Source organism: Myotis daubentonii, chromosome 5 (assembly GCF_963259705.1).
Source record: "Myotis daubentonii chromosome 5, mMyoDau2.1, whole genome shotgun sequence".
Taxonomy (NCBI): domain Eukaryota; kingdom Metazoa; phylum Chordata; class Mammalia; order Chiroptera; family Vespertilionidae; genus Myotis; species Myotis daubentonii.
Window position 1 is genome coordinate 46,232,347 of NC_081844.1, and position 13,533 is coordinate 46,245,879.

Below are 13,533 nucleotides of genomic sequence, written 5' to 3' on the forward strand. Positions count from 1 at the left end.
AATTACTGTATGCAAGCAGTGCTCCCTTCTCCTCGGATGATATGGTTTGAAAATGTATTAGTGGGTACATCGGTAGGTCTAGAACACAGTGCTGAATGATGCTCACCTGACCCATGCTTTCTTAATGAAAAACAAAACAAAACAAACAAACAAAACAACCATTAGGCATACAGTCAAGAGATAATAGGAAAGCTGTTTGTTATCTAAGAGCTGCATACATAGCCAAATGAAGGGCCACTTTGTAAACAGTAAGGACAAGGAACACTTTGCTAGAGAAAGCCAAAGTCAGATCTGGCTCAGAAGTGTGAAAATCAGACTTTGAGTCTCTGGTACATTCCATTCAAGTCTATCCCTTAAGACAGCTGAGCTTCATTTTCTTCATCTGCAAAATGGGAACGAAGACATAAAACTTGCCCAAGAATGAATGCTGTGAGGGCCGAATGAGATACCACAGTGAACTGTTTTGGAAACCATGAAGTTCTGTGCCCATGTTAATTAGGTAACAAATGTTGCAACAGTACCTGCAAGATATATATATGGCTTTCGTCATGTTGATCAACTTAAGGTTGCTTAGAAAGATCAGGCTCCTAGAGATTAGAAATAAAACTCAGAGATTAGGTTAGATGCCGGGAGTCTAGGCAAGTGAGGAAATCACAGCAACTGCAGGTTATCCGTTTCTTTTCCAGAAGGTCATTTGCTGTTCTATTGCTTTTTGTTACCAGCAGTCAAAAGATGACTCTAAATGACTCCAGCTCCTGGAGAGGTGGTTGTTTTTCCTTTGGTACCAACACTGTCCTTACCCGACCCCCGCCCTCAACATCTTGAGTCCCTAAAGCAAGGGTGTGTGTGTGGGGGGGGGGGGATTATGTATTTCTGCCCCAAACCCTTTCGATGCCTGGATGCCTGGAGGAGAGGGTGTCCTGACGTCCCTGCGCGCTGGCTCGGGATGCCTCTCCCCGCCCCACCTCCCCGCTTCCGTCGTCCCGCCGTCCCAGGCTCCCCGGCCCGCGGTCCCTGCGGCGGCCCGAGGGCGGCTGCGGTCTCCGGCCGCGCGCGCCACGGCGCAGGCTCCGCGCGGAGCAGGCGCGTCAGCTGAGCTCGGCGGTGGCGCGGGCGGCGGGACGCGGCTGCCCGCTCTGCGCCCGCTGCACCCCAGCAGCCAGCGCCGTCTGGGCCCCGTGCCGCCGGGTCCTGGCCTGGCGGCTGGAGGCGGGGGCGCCTAGGGTACGTGTCCCGGGTTCCACTGAGGAAGGAAGGGCTGGGGGGGCGGGGGTGGGGGGCGGCGGGGGCCTCGGGACGGGGATTAGCGTCTCTGCGGAAAGCCAGGGTCGCGGCTGGGGCGGCGGGGGCACGGGAGCACTGCGGCGTGCCGGGGGGAGGCGAGCGCTGCCAGCGCTGCCAAGGGACGGGGGCGCGGGTACCGGCGAGGATGGAGGGATGCCGAGGGCCGGGGTCATTAGAGAACGCGCGCTGGTGGGGGGGCCCCTGGCGTGGTGCTGCTGAAGATCCTTCAGTCACTGCAGCTGTCCCCTTTGCAAGGTTGGAGGGGAAGGCGGAGAACATGGAGTTGAATTCCTCTCTGCCCATTCAAACCGCTAGGACGGCCCTTGGTTTTTCTGGGGGAAGGACGTGAAGGTGGGGGGCGAAGTACCTGCTGCTGTGGGCAAAGGCGTCTGGAAGTGGGTGCCATGGGAGGTTGGGGGCAGGGAGCGTCCAATGCTGTAAGTTGGCAGAGAGCCTTCTGCTCTTGCTGTTGGCCTGACAAGCACCCTCTCTTGTCTTCATTAGAAGGGACCTGGCTTGCTGTAAGGGGGTGCAACGGATAAACGTGGGGAAATAATATTGGGGGAAAGAAAGGGAGGTGAAAAACATGACATGGGAGAAGCACATTTGTCGGGTCTGGTGGGAATTAAGTTAATGTTGAGGCATCTGATAGGTCTCCCCTTCTGCAATGAAGGTGAAACAATTTATGGTTTGGAAATGAAGAATGCAGAAGAGGTTTACATATTCCAGTGTTAGCAGAAGGTGAAGGGTGTTTTTTTTTTGGGGGGGGGTGATGCATCAGACACTGGCAAGAATATAATTCTCATTTCAGCACGGAAAATGTTATTAAAATATGGCTAGGAAGATTAGTTGGAAGAGTCTAACTATACTTGCTACTTCATTTTATAGAATGTTACCTAGAATATCTGCAGTCAGAAATCATCTTTGGGTCATAAACATTAGTATTAAGCAAGGAGGAAAGACAGAAAGCAAATTTAAATCCATATACATCCTTTTGGGGGGTAAAAGCTTGCAAATTAGTGTGTATAACTAAAAACACAGTGCATTTAGAGGGTGAAACTCTTTGATGATAATTTTTTCTTTTATCTCTGTCAATTTTTAATACTTAAAATTATCTTCCCTTTAATTAGTCTTATTGTTTATGGGAAATATGCACGCAAATTTAAAACAATCTAAAAATGAAAAAAGAAAACAAAAATTAATTCAAATTTAATAGCATCAGAAACCATTTTTTTAACACCGTGTTAAACTTCCTTCCAGATATCTTACTAAGCATAGATTGATCTACTGCGCAAGTCAATATCATTTTACAATTTTGTGTAATTATAGAATCAGAAATATTACATGCTTATCTTTTATTCCTCAGTACTGTATTATTACCTACCGTTATTTAAATTAACTTTTACTGCTAAATCAGCACAATATATATAGTGACCTATAACCACCTAGGAATGAGCAATGAGGTTTTGATGTACAAATGTCTATTGGTTAGTAATGATTTTACTCCTTAAATAGGCATATAGTTAATCATTTGCTTCATACATGCAAATGTTTTCTTGTTCTTTCTTGTAGATCCACCTCCTGAAATTTAACGTTTCACGATGAAGTTTTTACCGGCGATTGCCTTTTTTATTTTAATTTCCTTGTGGGTTGAAGAAGCCTATTCTAAAGAGAAGTCTTCAAAGAAGGGGAAGGGGAAAAAGAAGCAGTATCTATGCCCATCGTATGTTCTTCATGCCTTATATTCTCATATGGAGAGATGTTATTGCATTTTTTTTTTTTATCCAAGTAAGGTTGCTTATTGAAACACATATCAGCAGAACCTTTCATATCAGAATATGCACTAATTTGCCGATGTCCCCTGTCTTTTGTTAACTCCCACCTTAGTGGTCTTGTCCAAATCTATGACTGTAAATATCATTTATTTACTGTTGACTCCTAAACCTATGTCTGGCCCAGACTTTCTGAAGAGCATCACACCCATACATTTAACATTTGAATCTGACTGTCTCTTAATGACCTCAAACTCAACTCAAACCCTGTTATCTCCTTTGGGAATCTTTTCCTAATTCTGCTAGTCTGATTGAGATAAACACAATCTGTGCCTCTATAGTACCCTAACTGCCTATCATATTTATAATACTGTATTATAAATACAGTTTCCCCTCTAGATTGAAAGCTCTTTGAGAGCAGGGTCTTATTGACTCAATCACTAAAGAGCAGCATAACACACATACACACACAAAATAAAAATTTGTTTAAAGAGTGAATAACAACCTAAAGATCATTGGCTTTTATAAGTCATTAAATATGGATTGGTGAAGGCACTTGAAAATAATTTATATGATCCCTATGGACAATATTTAGAAATATGGTCCCAATATTAAAACTAGATGAGTTAACAACTGGGTAATGAGTAGAACATCTTCAACCTGGTTGATGTTTCCTGGTGACATTTTGGCCTTATTGTGTTCAACATTTTATCAATGACTAAAATAAGACCATACATAGGAAACACTCATCCAGACTGAAGATAGAATGCATACCCATATATTCAGAAATGAATTTTCTGAATCATAGGGTACAAGTATATTAAACTCTAGGAGATATGGGTAGTTTTCCAGTTCTACTCCCCCATCATTCATGTGTGAGAGAGAGTTCCAGTTGCTTCACATCCTTGTCAAAACTTGATATTATCAGCAATCATTTGAATTTTAGCTATCTGATATGGGTATAAGATATCACATTGTGATTTTAATTTGCATTTGCCTGATGATTAATGTTTCTGAGCACCTTTTCTTAAGTATATGGGACTTTTAGTTATAAATCTTTTTGCAAAATGCTCACTTTTTAAAGTTGTTTTCCCACCTTTTAAAAAATCTGTCCATTTTTATTATTGATATGTAGAAGTTATTTATACATTCATGAGAGAGTTCTTTGTCAGATATATATATACTACAGCTCTCTTTCCAATTTTTGGTATGCGTTTTAACTTACTTAATAGTGTCTTTTGATGAACTAAAGTACTTATTTTTAATGAAGTCTGAGTCTGATTTGATTTATTAATCTTTTTTAATGCTTTTGGGTTTTATTTAAGAAATAGCTCCCTACTCCAGGGTCATGAAGATAATCTGCTTTTTTCCCCCTTAGATGCTTTATTGTCTTTAGTTTCACATTCAGTGCTGTAATCCATTTCAATTTTTTTGTGTGTGTATGATGTGGGATAGGGTCAGGACTCATTTTTAAAAGCAGCACATTGATTGAAAGGCCATTGTGTCTTTCAATGCAGTTGTATCTTTGTTGTAAACCAGTTGCTTGTTTCTCCATCCTGTCCCACTGGTTTATTACTATGCACCTTGTGTCAGTAACACACTTTCTAATTACTATAGCAGAATGCCTGCATTCCTCTAGCTTTGTTCTCTAGATGTACTGTGGCCATTTTAGGTCCTTTGTGTTTCCTTATGAATTTTAGAATCAGCTATTCTACCTGCATATGTATAGACACAAAATGCTGGGATTTTTATTGACATTGTTTTGTTAAGCTAAAATAAGAATCCAAATTGAGAGGCACCATTGTTTATTTGAGGTCACAAAAGTGCAACTCGGGGGCATAGATTTAAGCAGAAACCAAAATTGTGTTCTGATTACAGAGGAAAGGACTTTTGTGAGAAAATGAAAAGAAACAATTGCATGAGTAGAGGAAAGGAATTTCCATTGGTGTTCACACACTGAGTTACTTTTTAGCTATATGTGACTGGTTACTGATTCTATCTTCAGAGAGAATGTCCATAATCAACAGTTCTTGTGGTTGGGATGCCTGCTTTCCTAATAGTTTTACAAATAATTCTTTATATGACAGTGTTGCCTTGGCCCAGTGCAAAGGTCACTTCACCTAGTTCAACCGTTCCAAAGGTTCATGGAGCAAGACTTGTAAGAACTTCCTCTGGAATGGCTATTCTAGGTCTATTTTAAAATGGCTTCACTTAGGTCAACTTTTCATAAAATAGACTCAATTTTGTTTCTAATTTGTATTCAAACATTAAGTGAAACAGTAAACAAGAAAAACAACTACATATGGGAAAACAGGCAAAGCAAACAAACTCATTAGGAATGAAGATATTTACCATGACATTGGAATAACCACATTTTCATAAATGTGGCTAGCCCTGGGATAATAGTTTTGTGTGTGTGTGTTTTTTTGTTGTTTTTTTTTTTTAAAAAACACACCATATCAAATACAAACCATTGCACTGAGTAGAATTCTTTAAGGAATGGGAACTAGGGATTTTTTTTTTTTATTTTTTATTCTTATCCTGTGGCCAATTACTCCATGAACCGGAGGTTGAGCTCCATCGGATGTAAGTGTTTTTGTGTTTTATTTGCTGGTATTTTCCCAGGACCTTAAAAAAAAAAAAAAAAAGCCTGGCGGTGGCAGGCACTTGTTAAATAAATATTTGCTGAATGACTCATTGAATATTTATGGAATACTACATGTGTAGTATATTCAAAATTTGTAGTTCTAGTTAAGTATGAATTTTGTGAGGGGGAAATAGTTTCAACTCTTGAAAATTCACATTCAAGGAACCTCTTTTTCCCCCTGAAAAAGAATGCCAACAAAATACAGGTGATAGAAGTTATCAGTCATGTCAATCATTTGGTAAGTACTGGATATGATATCATCATACCTTTGCAAATAGATTTTAAAATTATTCACATTTGTTTATGGGTGCCTTTAAGGTTCGGTTTTAAAATATGGTGCAGTATATTTTATTTTCTAGGTGTTCATGTAAGAACTCTTACATTTTGGCAGCTATACAAGAAACTTGTTCTGGATTGTTAGCTTGACACTTTTAAGGAGGACAGGGAAACTGTCTGACTCAATTTTCCATGGGGGCATATGATCCTGCCTATAGTGCCGTCTCCCTCTAGCCCATTTCCTCCCTAGAGTGAATGAGCGAGCCCTCCTGCTTCTAAGGCGGGTTTTTTTTCACCCATCATTTAGATCTCATTGACTCCTATTTTGGGGGAGGGGAGAATCTGAAATTGGGATTAACTTTTTCTCACTCAACTGCATCTTTTATAATCCACTCAAGTTTTACATTATGGACTACAGTACAGAAAAATGCAATATGTCTCTGAAACCCACCTGTCTGTAGCCATTCTTTTTCCTTGCTAGAGTTTTCATGTTAAGGGGGTAAAATTTTATTTTATTAATATTTAAAGTTTAAGTATTTCGGAGCTGTATCCAATGCCAATTTGTCCTGCTGGTGTTTACTTATCTCTTCGTGTGCCAGATTCTCCTTAGGAGAAAGCCAAGAAATTAAGTTTTGTTTCCAAACAATAGCTTTGTAAATAGTTCAAGGAAACATCCCTCCCCGCCACCCCCTGCCCCCCCCGCCCCCCGCAAAAAAAAGCAGCAAACTAATTTAACTGTGTTTTTTTTCTAAATGAAATTGAGCTATAACTTCACTTAAAACTCACTGTATGTATACATACAGTATGACTTTTCTTTTTTGAGTGTTGTCACTGCATGTTGTTTTTTAAATTTAAACATTTTATTGTGGTATGAATACTTGACATGAGATCTGCCCTCTTCACAGATTTTTTTATTAGATATTACAGTGTTTTCTGTAGGTACAATATTATACAGAGACTCTCTAGAACTTATTCATCTTTGCATCAGTGAGATTTTACTTGTTAATTAGCAATTCCCCATAGCCTCCTTACTCCATCAACCTCCATTGTATTCTCTGCTTCTCTGAGTTTGACTATTTTAGGCTCTTCATATAAGTAGGATATGCAATATGTGTGCTTCTGTGACTGATTTATTTTACTTAGCATAAGGCCCTCAGGGTTTATCCATTATGTTGCATATGGCAAGATTTCCTTTTTTAAGGGTAAATACAACTCCATTGTATGCATATACCATGTGGTTTTTTTTAAAGCCAGTTATCTGTCAATGGACTTGTAGGCTGTTTCCACATGTGAGTGGCTATTATTAATCTTATGACCATGGCCGGTGCAGATACAGGGAGAACTGGGTTTTACAGTCCAATTATTATGCACTGAGGGGGCGGGGTGGAGCTATGGTGAACTCTGCTTATTCCAATAACAGCTTGGTTCTCTGTAGTCCCCAGAGGACTGGCATATACTGGGCCCCATTGTTGCTCTGGGACAGGGGAAATAGAACCCAGTATCTAGGGTAGCATCTAGGAAAGCTGGGATGTTACATGTGGGGTAAGACCTTTTCCTGCTCAGGGAGAAGCTGGGAGCTCTGGATGTTATCAGGGTATGCTGCTCTGGGGTGCGGTTTATGGTAAGAGTGTGTCCCCACTTTCCCTCCTAGTTTCATTGCAGCTGGTTGGGTGTAGAAGCCTCTTCCTGGACTTCTGACAAAGGGAATGCTGTGTCCATGGGGGAAAGGAGGGTCCAGGCTTCCTATTCCATCTTGTTAAAGTCGCTCCCAGTCAAACTTTTCAATAGGTGTGCTCTCTCATTCAATTTCCTTTCCTACTGCTCTCTGTTCTGTCCACACCCATCTCTCTGGGTTCAATCTCTTTCTCAGCTGAAAACAGCTCTCCTTTTTGCTAAACCCCACACAGAGAGTTTTCAGTCCTTATCGCAACCTCACTATGACATTTTGTCCTGTTAACCAACCCTCCCATAGAATATCCTTTTTCCTGGAGTTCTGTTGACACTCACATATGGATTTCCTCCTTCCTCTTAGGCAGTTTATTCTTTGTCATAATTGTCAGCTTATTTTTTCCTCCATCTGCTCATGTTTTAATTCCATGTTCTTGTATCACTGTAAATTCTCTCTTCTAGCAAGTGACTATCTGATCACTGGAATAATCTGAGGAGCTTTTAATATTCGGATGCCTGAGCTAAACAACTTAAACTAATTAAATCTGGAGGGCAGGGTGAGGGCTTGGCATCAGAAGTTTGCAGAGCTTCTTAGGTGAATTCAAGGCCAGCCAAAGCCAAGAATCACTAGACAGATTAATCTGAACCCACAGTTTTGAAGACCACTTTTATATCAGAACTAGAGGCCTGGTGCATGAAAATTCATGCACTGGAGGGAGCGTCCCTCAGCCCGACCTGCCCCCTCTCACAGTCCGGGAGCCCTCAGGGGCAGGAGGCGACCTGGCGATCAGGGGAAGGCGACGCCTCCATCACACCTCTGCTGCTGCCACTGCCAGCAGCACAAGCCTCGGCCAGCCCTGGTTACCTGAAACTCAGGTGGCCCTGGGGGGCTGAGGGTGGGTCCAGCCGCACTGAATGCCTGCCACCACCACCCCCGACCCCAGCAGGGCTGAAAGGACTGGGTGACTCCTGCAGGGCTGAGGGGACTGGGCACCGCCACCTTTGTGATGGAGTGACAGTCAATTTGCATATCCTCTCTTTATGAGATAGGATAATCAACATTTATGTTAGATTTTTAAATGCATAACCAGCATCTGGTACCTCGTATGGCATATATAAAAGCTCAAGAACTTTGTTAAGTGAATTCAGGAATGACTAAAGTAAAAGAGAAATGCTACATATTGATAGTTGTATAAGATATTGTTTTTTAAGGACACATTATTTAGCTGATGTTGTCGATTGATTCTGAGATGAAGATCTACAGGCAGAGAGCAATTGCTTTTGGAACAACACCTATGTGGGTGAAGAAAGGGGATTCAAACCCAGGAACAATACAGCTGCACCTAAGCATCAGTCAATGCCCTAGGGCCATGGTTGGCAGACCGTGGCTCGAAAGCCACATGCAGCTCTTTGGCCCCCTGAGTGTGGGTCTTCCACAAAATACCACCACTCTCAAGGGGCCAAAGAGCCGCATGTGGCTCACGAGCTGTGGTTTGCCGAGCCGCAGTTTGCCGACCACTGCCCTAGGGCACTCTGAAGCTGGGACACCCTCTCAAGTTGTCTCTATTAGTAGAAAGGGTTCCCTGGCATCCCCATGACAAAGTTTTTGGATATGGGTAAGACACCTCTCTTCCGCTGAAGGTTACTCCAGAAGAGACGCAGCTCCAACTCCTAAGCAGCCAGCATTCCTGGCAACAGTCTTAGGTTTGAAGGGACCATTGGGGTTGCAGCACCACAGCATCCACAACAGGTAGATCCAGATTATTGAATGGGGTCATAGAGATCCCCTCATTTAAACCTTTGATGTCAAGGTGAGGATACTGAGGCTCAGAGAGGGCAAGTGAATTGCCCAGTACCACGTGGGAATCTTACAGTCTGTCTGGGATAGAACACCAACCAGTCTGTAGACTGTTAGACAGGTGTTTCTTCAATTATTCCCACACTTAACTTTATTATGTGCATTAGTGTGGGTTTATCTTATTACCAGTTCTATTAAGCCAGAAGAGAAACATTTTATATCTGTGCTACGCATGGAAAATTGAGAAAAGATAAGTACTTTTCCAGCTGCAGTTAGAGCAGAGTTAGAGGTGTTACTGCGGATTTTTATTTGCTGGGTCAGGATATAATACTATTTCTGCAAAGCACAGAAAGCAATTGCACAGTAAACATTTGGTTTGGATTGAGGTTTGCACTTAATTATTTATGACATGAGTTTTGTATCAAATTAACAAACCAATGAGTAGTGAGAGTGTATAGTGTTTTACACTGTTTGAGAATCATACCATATAAATAGAAAATACTTATAGTATTCACAGGACAAGTAATCTCACATGTGATATGAAGTTAATAAGACCATAGCCTTTGATGGGATTTGGAAATTGCTAGTCTCTAAAACCCAGCATTTCTCCAAATAGATGTTTCTACTTTGTGAAAAACATTTTTTTTTGAGCCATGGATGATGTAAGTGCATAATTGAAGTTAGACAAGATTTGAAAATGTTTCTACAGGATCCAAAAGTTCCTGAAGCCCACTGGGGAGAGAAATGAAATAAATGTTGTGGAAAACTGTTCTTAATTATGATTCTTGGCCTATAATAACATGCCAGACTTTGCCACACACATCCACATTTATTCGTAAGCACATTCTTTTCAAATAAATTATAAACTAATTAAACTCAACTAATCATGTAAAAGGTATCACTCGCTATAGTCATAAACCTCTGTTCACAATTTAATGTGTGAAAACAGAATGGAAAAATACAGAAGCTGTCAAGAGAGGTAGTAATATGTTAGGAAAATACAAAACAAATAACCCCTTAATTATCTGGATTCAAAAATAACTATCGACTTAGTCTCTTACCTGAGCATATAAAATGTTTAGCTCTATATGTCTATCTGTCTGATTATCTAGAAGGGTAGTTTCACTGCCCTAAAAATCTCTGTGCTCTGCCTAGTCATCTCTCTTCCCCTCCTCCAACCAACCCCTGGCAACTACTGATCTTTTCACTGTCTGCAGTTTTGCATTTTCCAGAATATCATATGGTTGGAATCATATAGTATATAGTCTTTCCAGATTGGCTTCTTTCACTTAGTAATATGCGTTTCTGTTTCAGCATGTCTTTTCATGGCTTGTTCGCGCATTCCTTTTTTGTGCTGAATAATATTCCATTGTCTGGATGCACCACAGTTTGTTTAGCCATTCATCTATTTAAGGATTTCTTGGTTTCTTCCAGGTTTTGACAAATACCAATAAATCTGTTGTAAATATTTGTGTACAGGCCTTTTGTGTGAACATTGTTTTCATCTCTATGGAGCAAGATTGCTGGATGCGATGGTGAAGAGTATGTGTAGTTTTGTATGAAATCACCACATGGTCTTCCAGAGCGGCTGTACCATTTTGCATTCCCATCAGCAATGATTGAGAGTTCCTATTGGTCCAGATTCTCGCTTGTATTTAGTGTTAATGTTCTGGATTTTGGTCATTCTAATAGGTGTGGGGTAGTATATCATTGTTATTTAATTTGCTTAGCCTGGTGACCTATAACCCGGAACATTTTTCATATGTTTATTTTTCCATCTGTGCATCTTCTTTGCTGAGGGGTCTGTTAAGGCCTTGGCTGTTGGCTCTCCCCCCCTCCCTAAATACATTTTTTATTTTAGAACAGTTTTAGATTTATAGAAAAATTGCCCAAAGACTACAGAATTCACAAATAACCCTGCATTTAGTTTTCCCTATTATTAATATTTTATATTAGTGTGGTACATTTTTACAGTTGAAGAACCAATATTGACACATTATTATTAACTAAAATTCGTATCTTATTGAGATTTCCTTAGTTTTTACCGAATGTCCTTTTTCTGTTACAAATTCCCATTCAGGATATTACATTATATTGGTCTTCACGCCTCCTTAGTCTCCTCTCAGCTGTGAAGTTTCTCTGACTTTCTTGTTTTTCATGACCATGACAGCGTTGAGGTGTACTAGTCAGGTGTTTTGTAAAATGCCACTCAATTGGGATTTGTCTGATGTTTTTTTTATAATTAGCACAGGGGTATGTCTTTTGGGGAAGCATATGTCCATATGTATTCTTGGATTTTATTTTATAGTTTAGAATATAACCCAATACTACTTTATTTTATTGCTCAAATCATTATAGATTTAGCCATTGGGAGCTCTTTCAGTTGGCTTCTGCATATTCTCATCTGTTTTTCCCCCCCTTATCTTACTTCTGTCACTACAAGATACCTGATTTTATTTTTTAAATCACCTCCTAGATGAGGACACCAGCATTTGTTTCCATGAAGGAGTTGTTTCTCAGCTTATGGTCCACAGGTCCGGTAACCCTCAGCATTGCAAACTTTGCATGTATTTTTCAGGGAAGGACATAGCTTTTATCAGATTCATAGCTTTGTCTGTAACCTAAAAAGGAGGTAAAGAACCCCTGCCCTGGAGTAAAGAGGAGGAATAATACAACCCACACATTTGCCAACCTTGCTCTTCCTTGCTGCTTTATGCTTCTTTTATTTAGTTCATGTACAGCCAAAAGCTTTACAGGACCTCAGGCCCAGTTTACACATGCTGACATAGGCCATACCGAATCCAGGCCTGAGATCTTTGCCCATTGCTGTGGTATTTATAACTCTTGGAAAAACAGAGCAATCCCGTTGGGCTCAAATTCCTGGTTTGAGGGATGAGATTAAGACAATATACTCATACACACCATTTCTGAAATGGCGCTGTGCAGTGTGGTCACTAAAGGGTCACGTACAAATATGAATGTCCTACAGTTAATGGAAAGCTGAGCTTTTCCCCTTTGCAAAGAATTTCTGGATTTTTCCTTTAGCGCTGGAAAACATTACATCATACAGCTATATAGCCTGATACATTCCTGGCATAACTTTGCATCTTAGTAACGACATTGGTTGAAGTTTAGGCAAGCGAACAAAAGAAGACTGGTTGTAAAAAAAGCTTTTGATATAAAATATTATTTTTTCTTGTCATTTGATCATGTTGCCTGAATAGAGTAAGTTATTTTCTTAAATTAATATCACATTTTCATGAAATCAACCCTGTTTTGCAATAATATCATAATTGTTGATAGATTTCTTGAAATAAAACAAAATAGCATAGTCAGATGGATAAAACATTAGATTGAGATTCAGAATATGGAGACTAATAGTGAAAGGCATTAAGTGTGTGACCTTGTTAACATCATTTAACTCTTCTTATTTGTGCTTATTTTGTATAAATAGTACTGTTCCATTTCCAGATTATAAGGTTATATATAGGCAAGTACAGACATAGGAAAATATGCTACATGCAAATTGTTTTAGCTTTTTGGAAGAAAGTGGCATAGGTATCTAGGCACTTAAAATGTTTTTTTTTTTAATGTTTAGAGATGACTTTAAAGTTATTTTAGTATTGACTATTGATTTTTAGGGTATGAAAATCCCTAAATTTATGCATGTGAATATAAACTACATGAGATTTCTCTTAAATTTTGAAATGCCTCTGAAATATTAATATAAAGAAGGGTGAACTATTGACTAAATATTTGTATCAAGGCACCTGCATCAGAGCCATGAGAACACATAGTGATGAAATAAGAATAGAATGGGCTATAGTATATGTGATGTGTTCCCTTTTTCAATTCAAGAGGTTGTTTTTGTCAGACAACATTTTTTTATTTTAACACATACTATTTTAAAGATATATATTTTTATTGATTTCAGAGAGGAACGGAGAGGGAAAGAGAGATAGAAACATCAATGATGAGAGAGAATCATTGACTGGCGGCCTCCTGCACACCCCATACTAGGGATTGGGCCCACAACCCAGACATATGCCCTCACCAGGAATCAAACATTGACCTACTGGTCCATAGGC

The 13,533-nt window shown here is 40.0% G+C and overlaps 1 protein-coding gene across 1 annotated transcript in view; it reads left to right on the top strand.

Moving 5' to 3' along the window:
• Positions 1-970: 970 nt before the first annotated feature.
• The window catches only part of GLRB (glycine receptor beta), a 52,009-nt gene continuing 39,446 nt past the window's right edge, over positions 971-13,533 (top strand). Inside the window, exons 1-2 of the mRNA XM_059697702.1 lie at positions 971-1,224; positions 2,857-3,007. Of these exons, the coding sequence (XP_059553685.1) occupies positions 2,886-3,007 (122 nt within the window). The 5' untranslated portion in view covers positions 971-1,224; positions 2,857-2,885. The remainder of the gene's footprint in view (positions 1,225-2,856; positions 3,008-13,533) is intronic.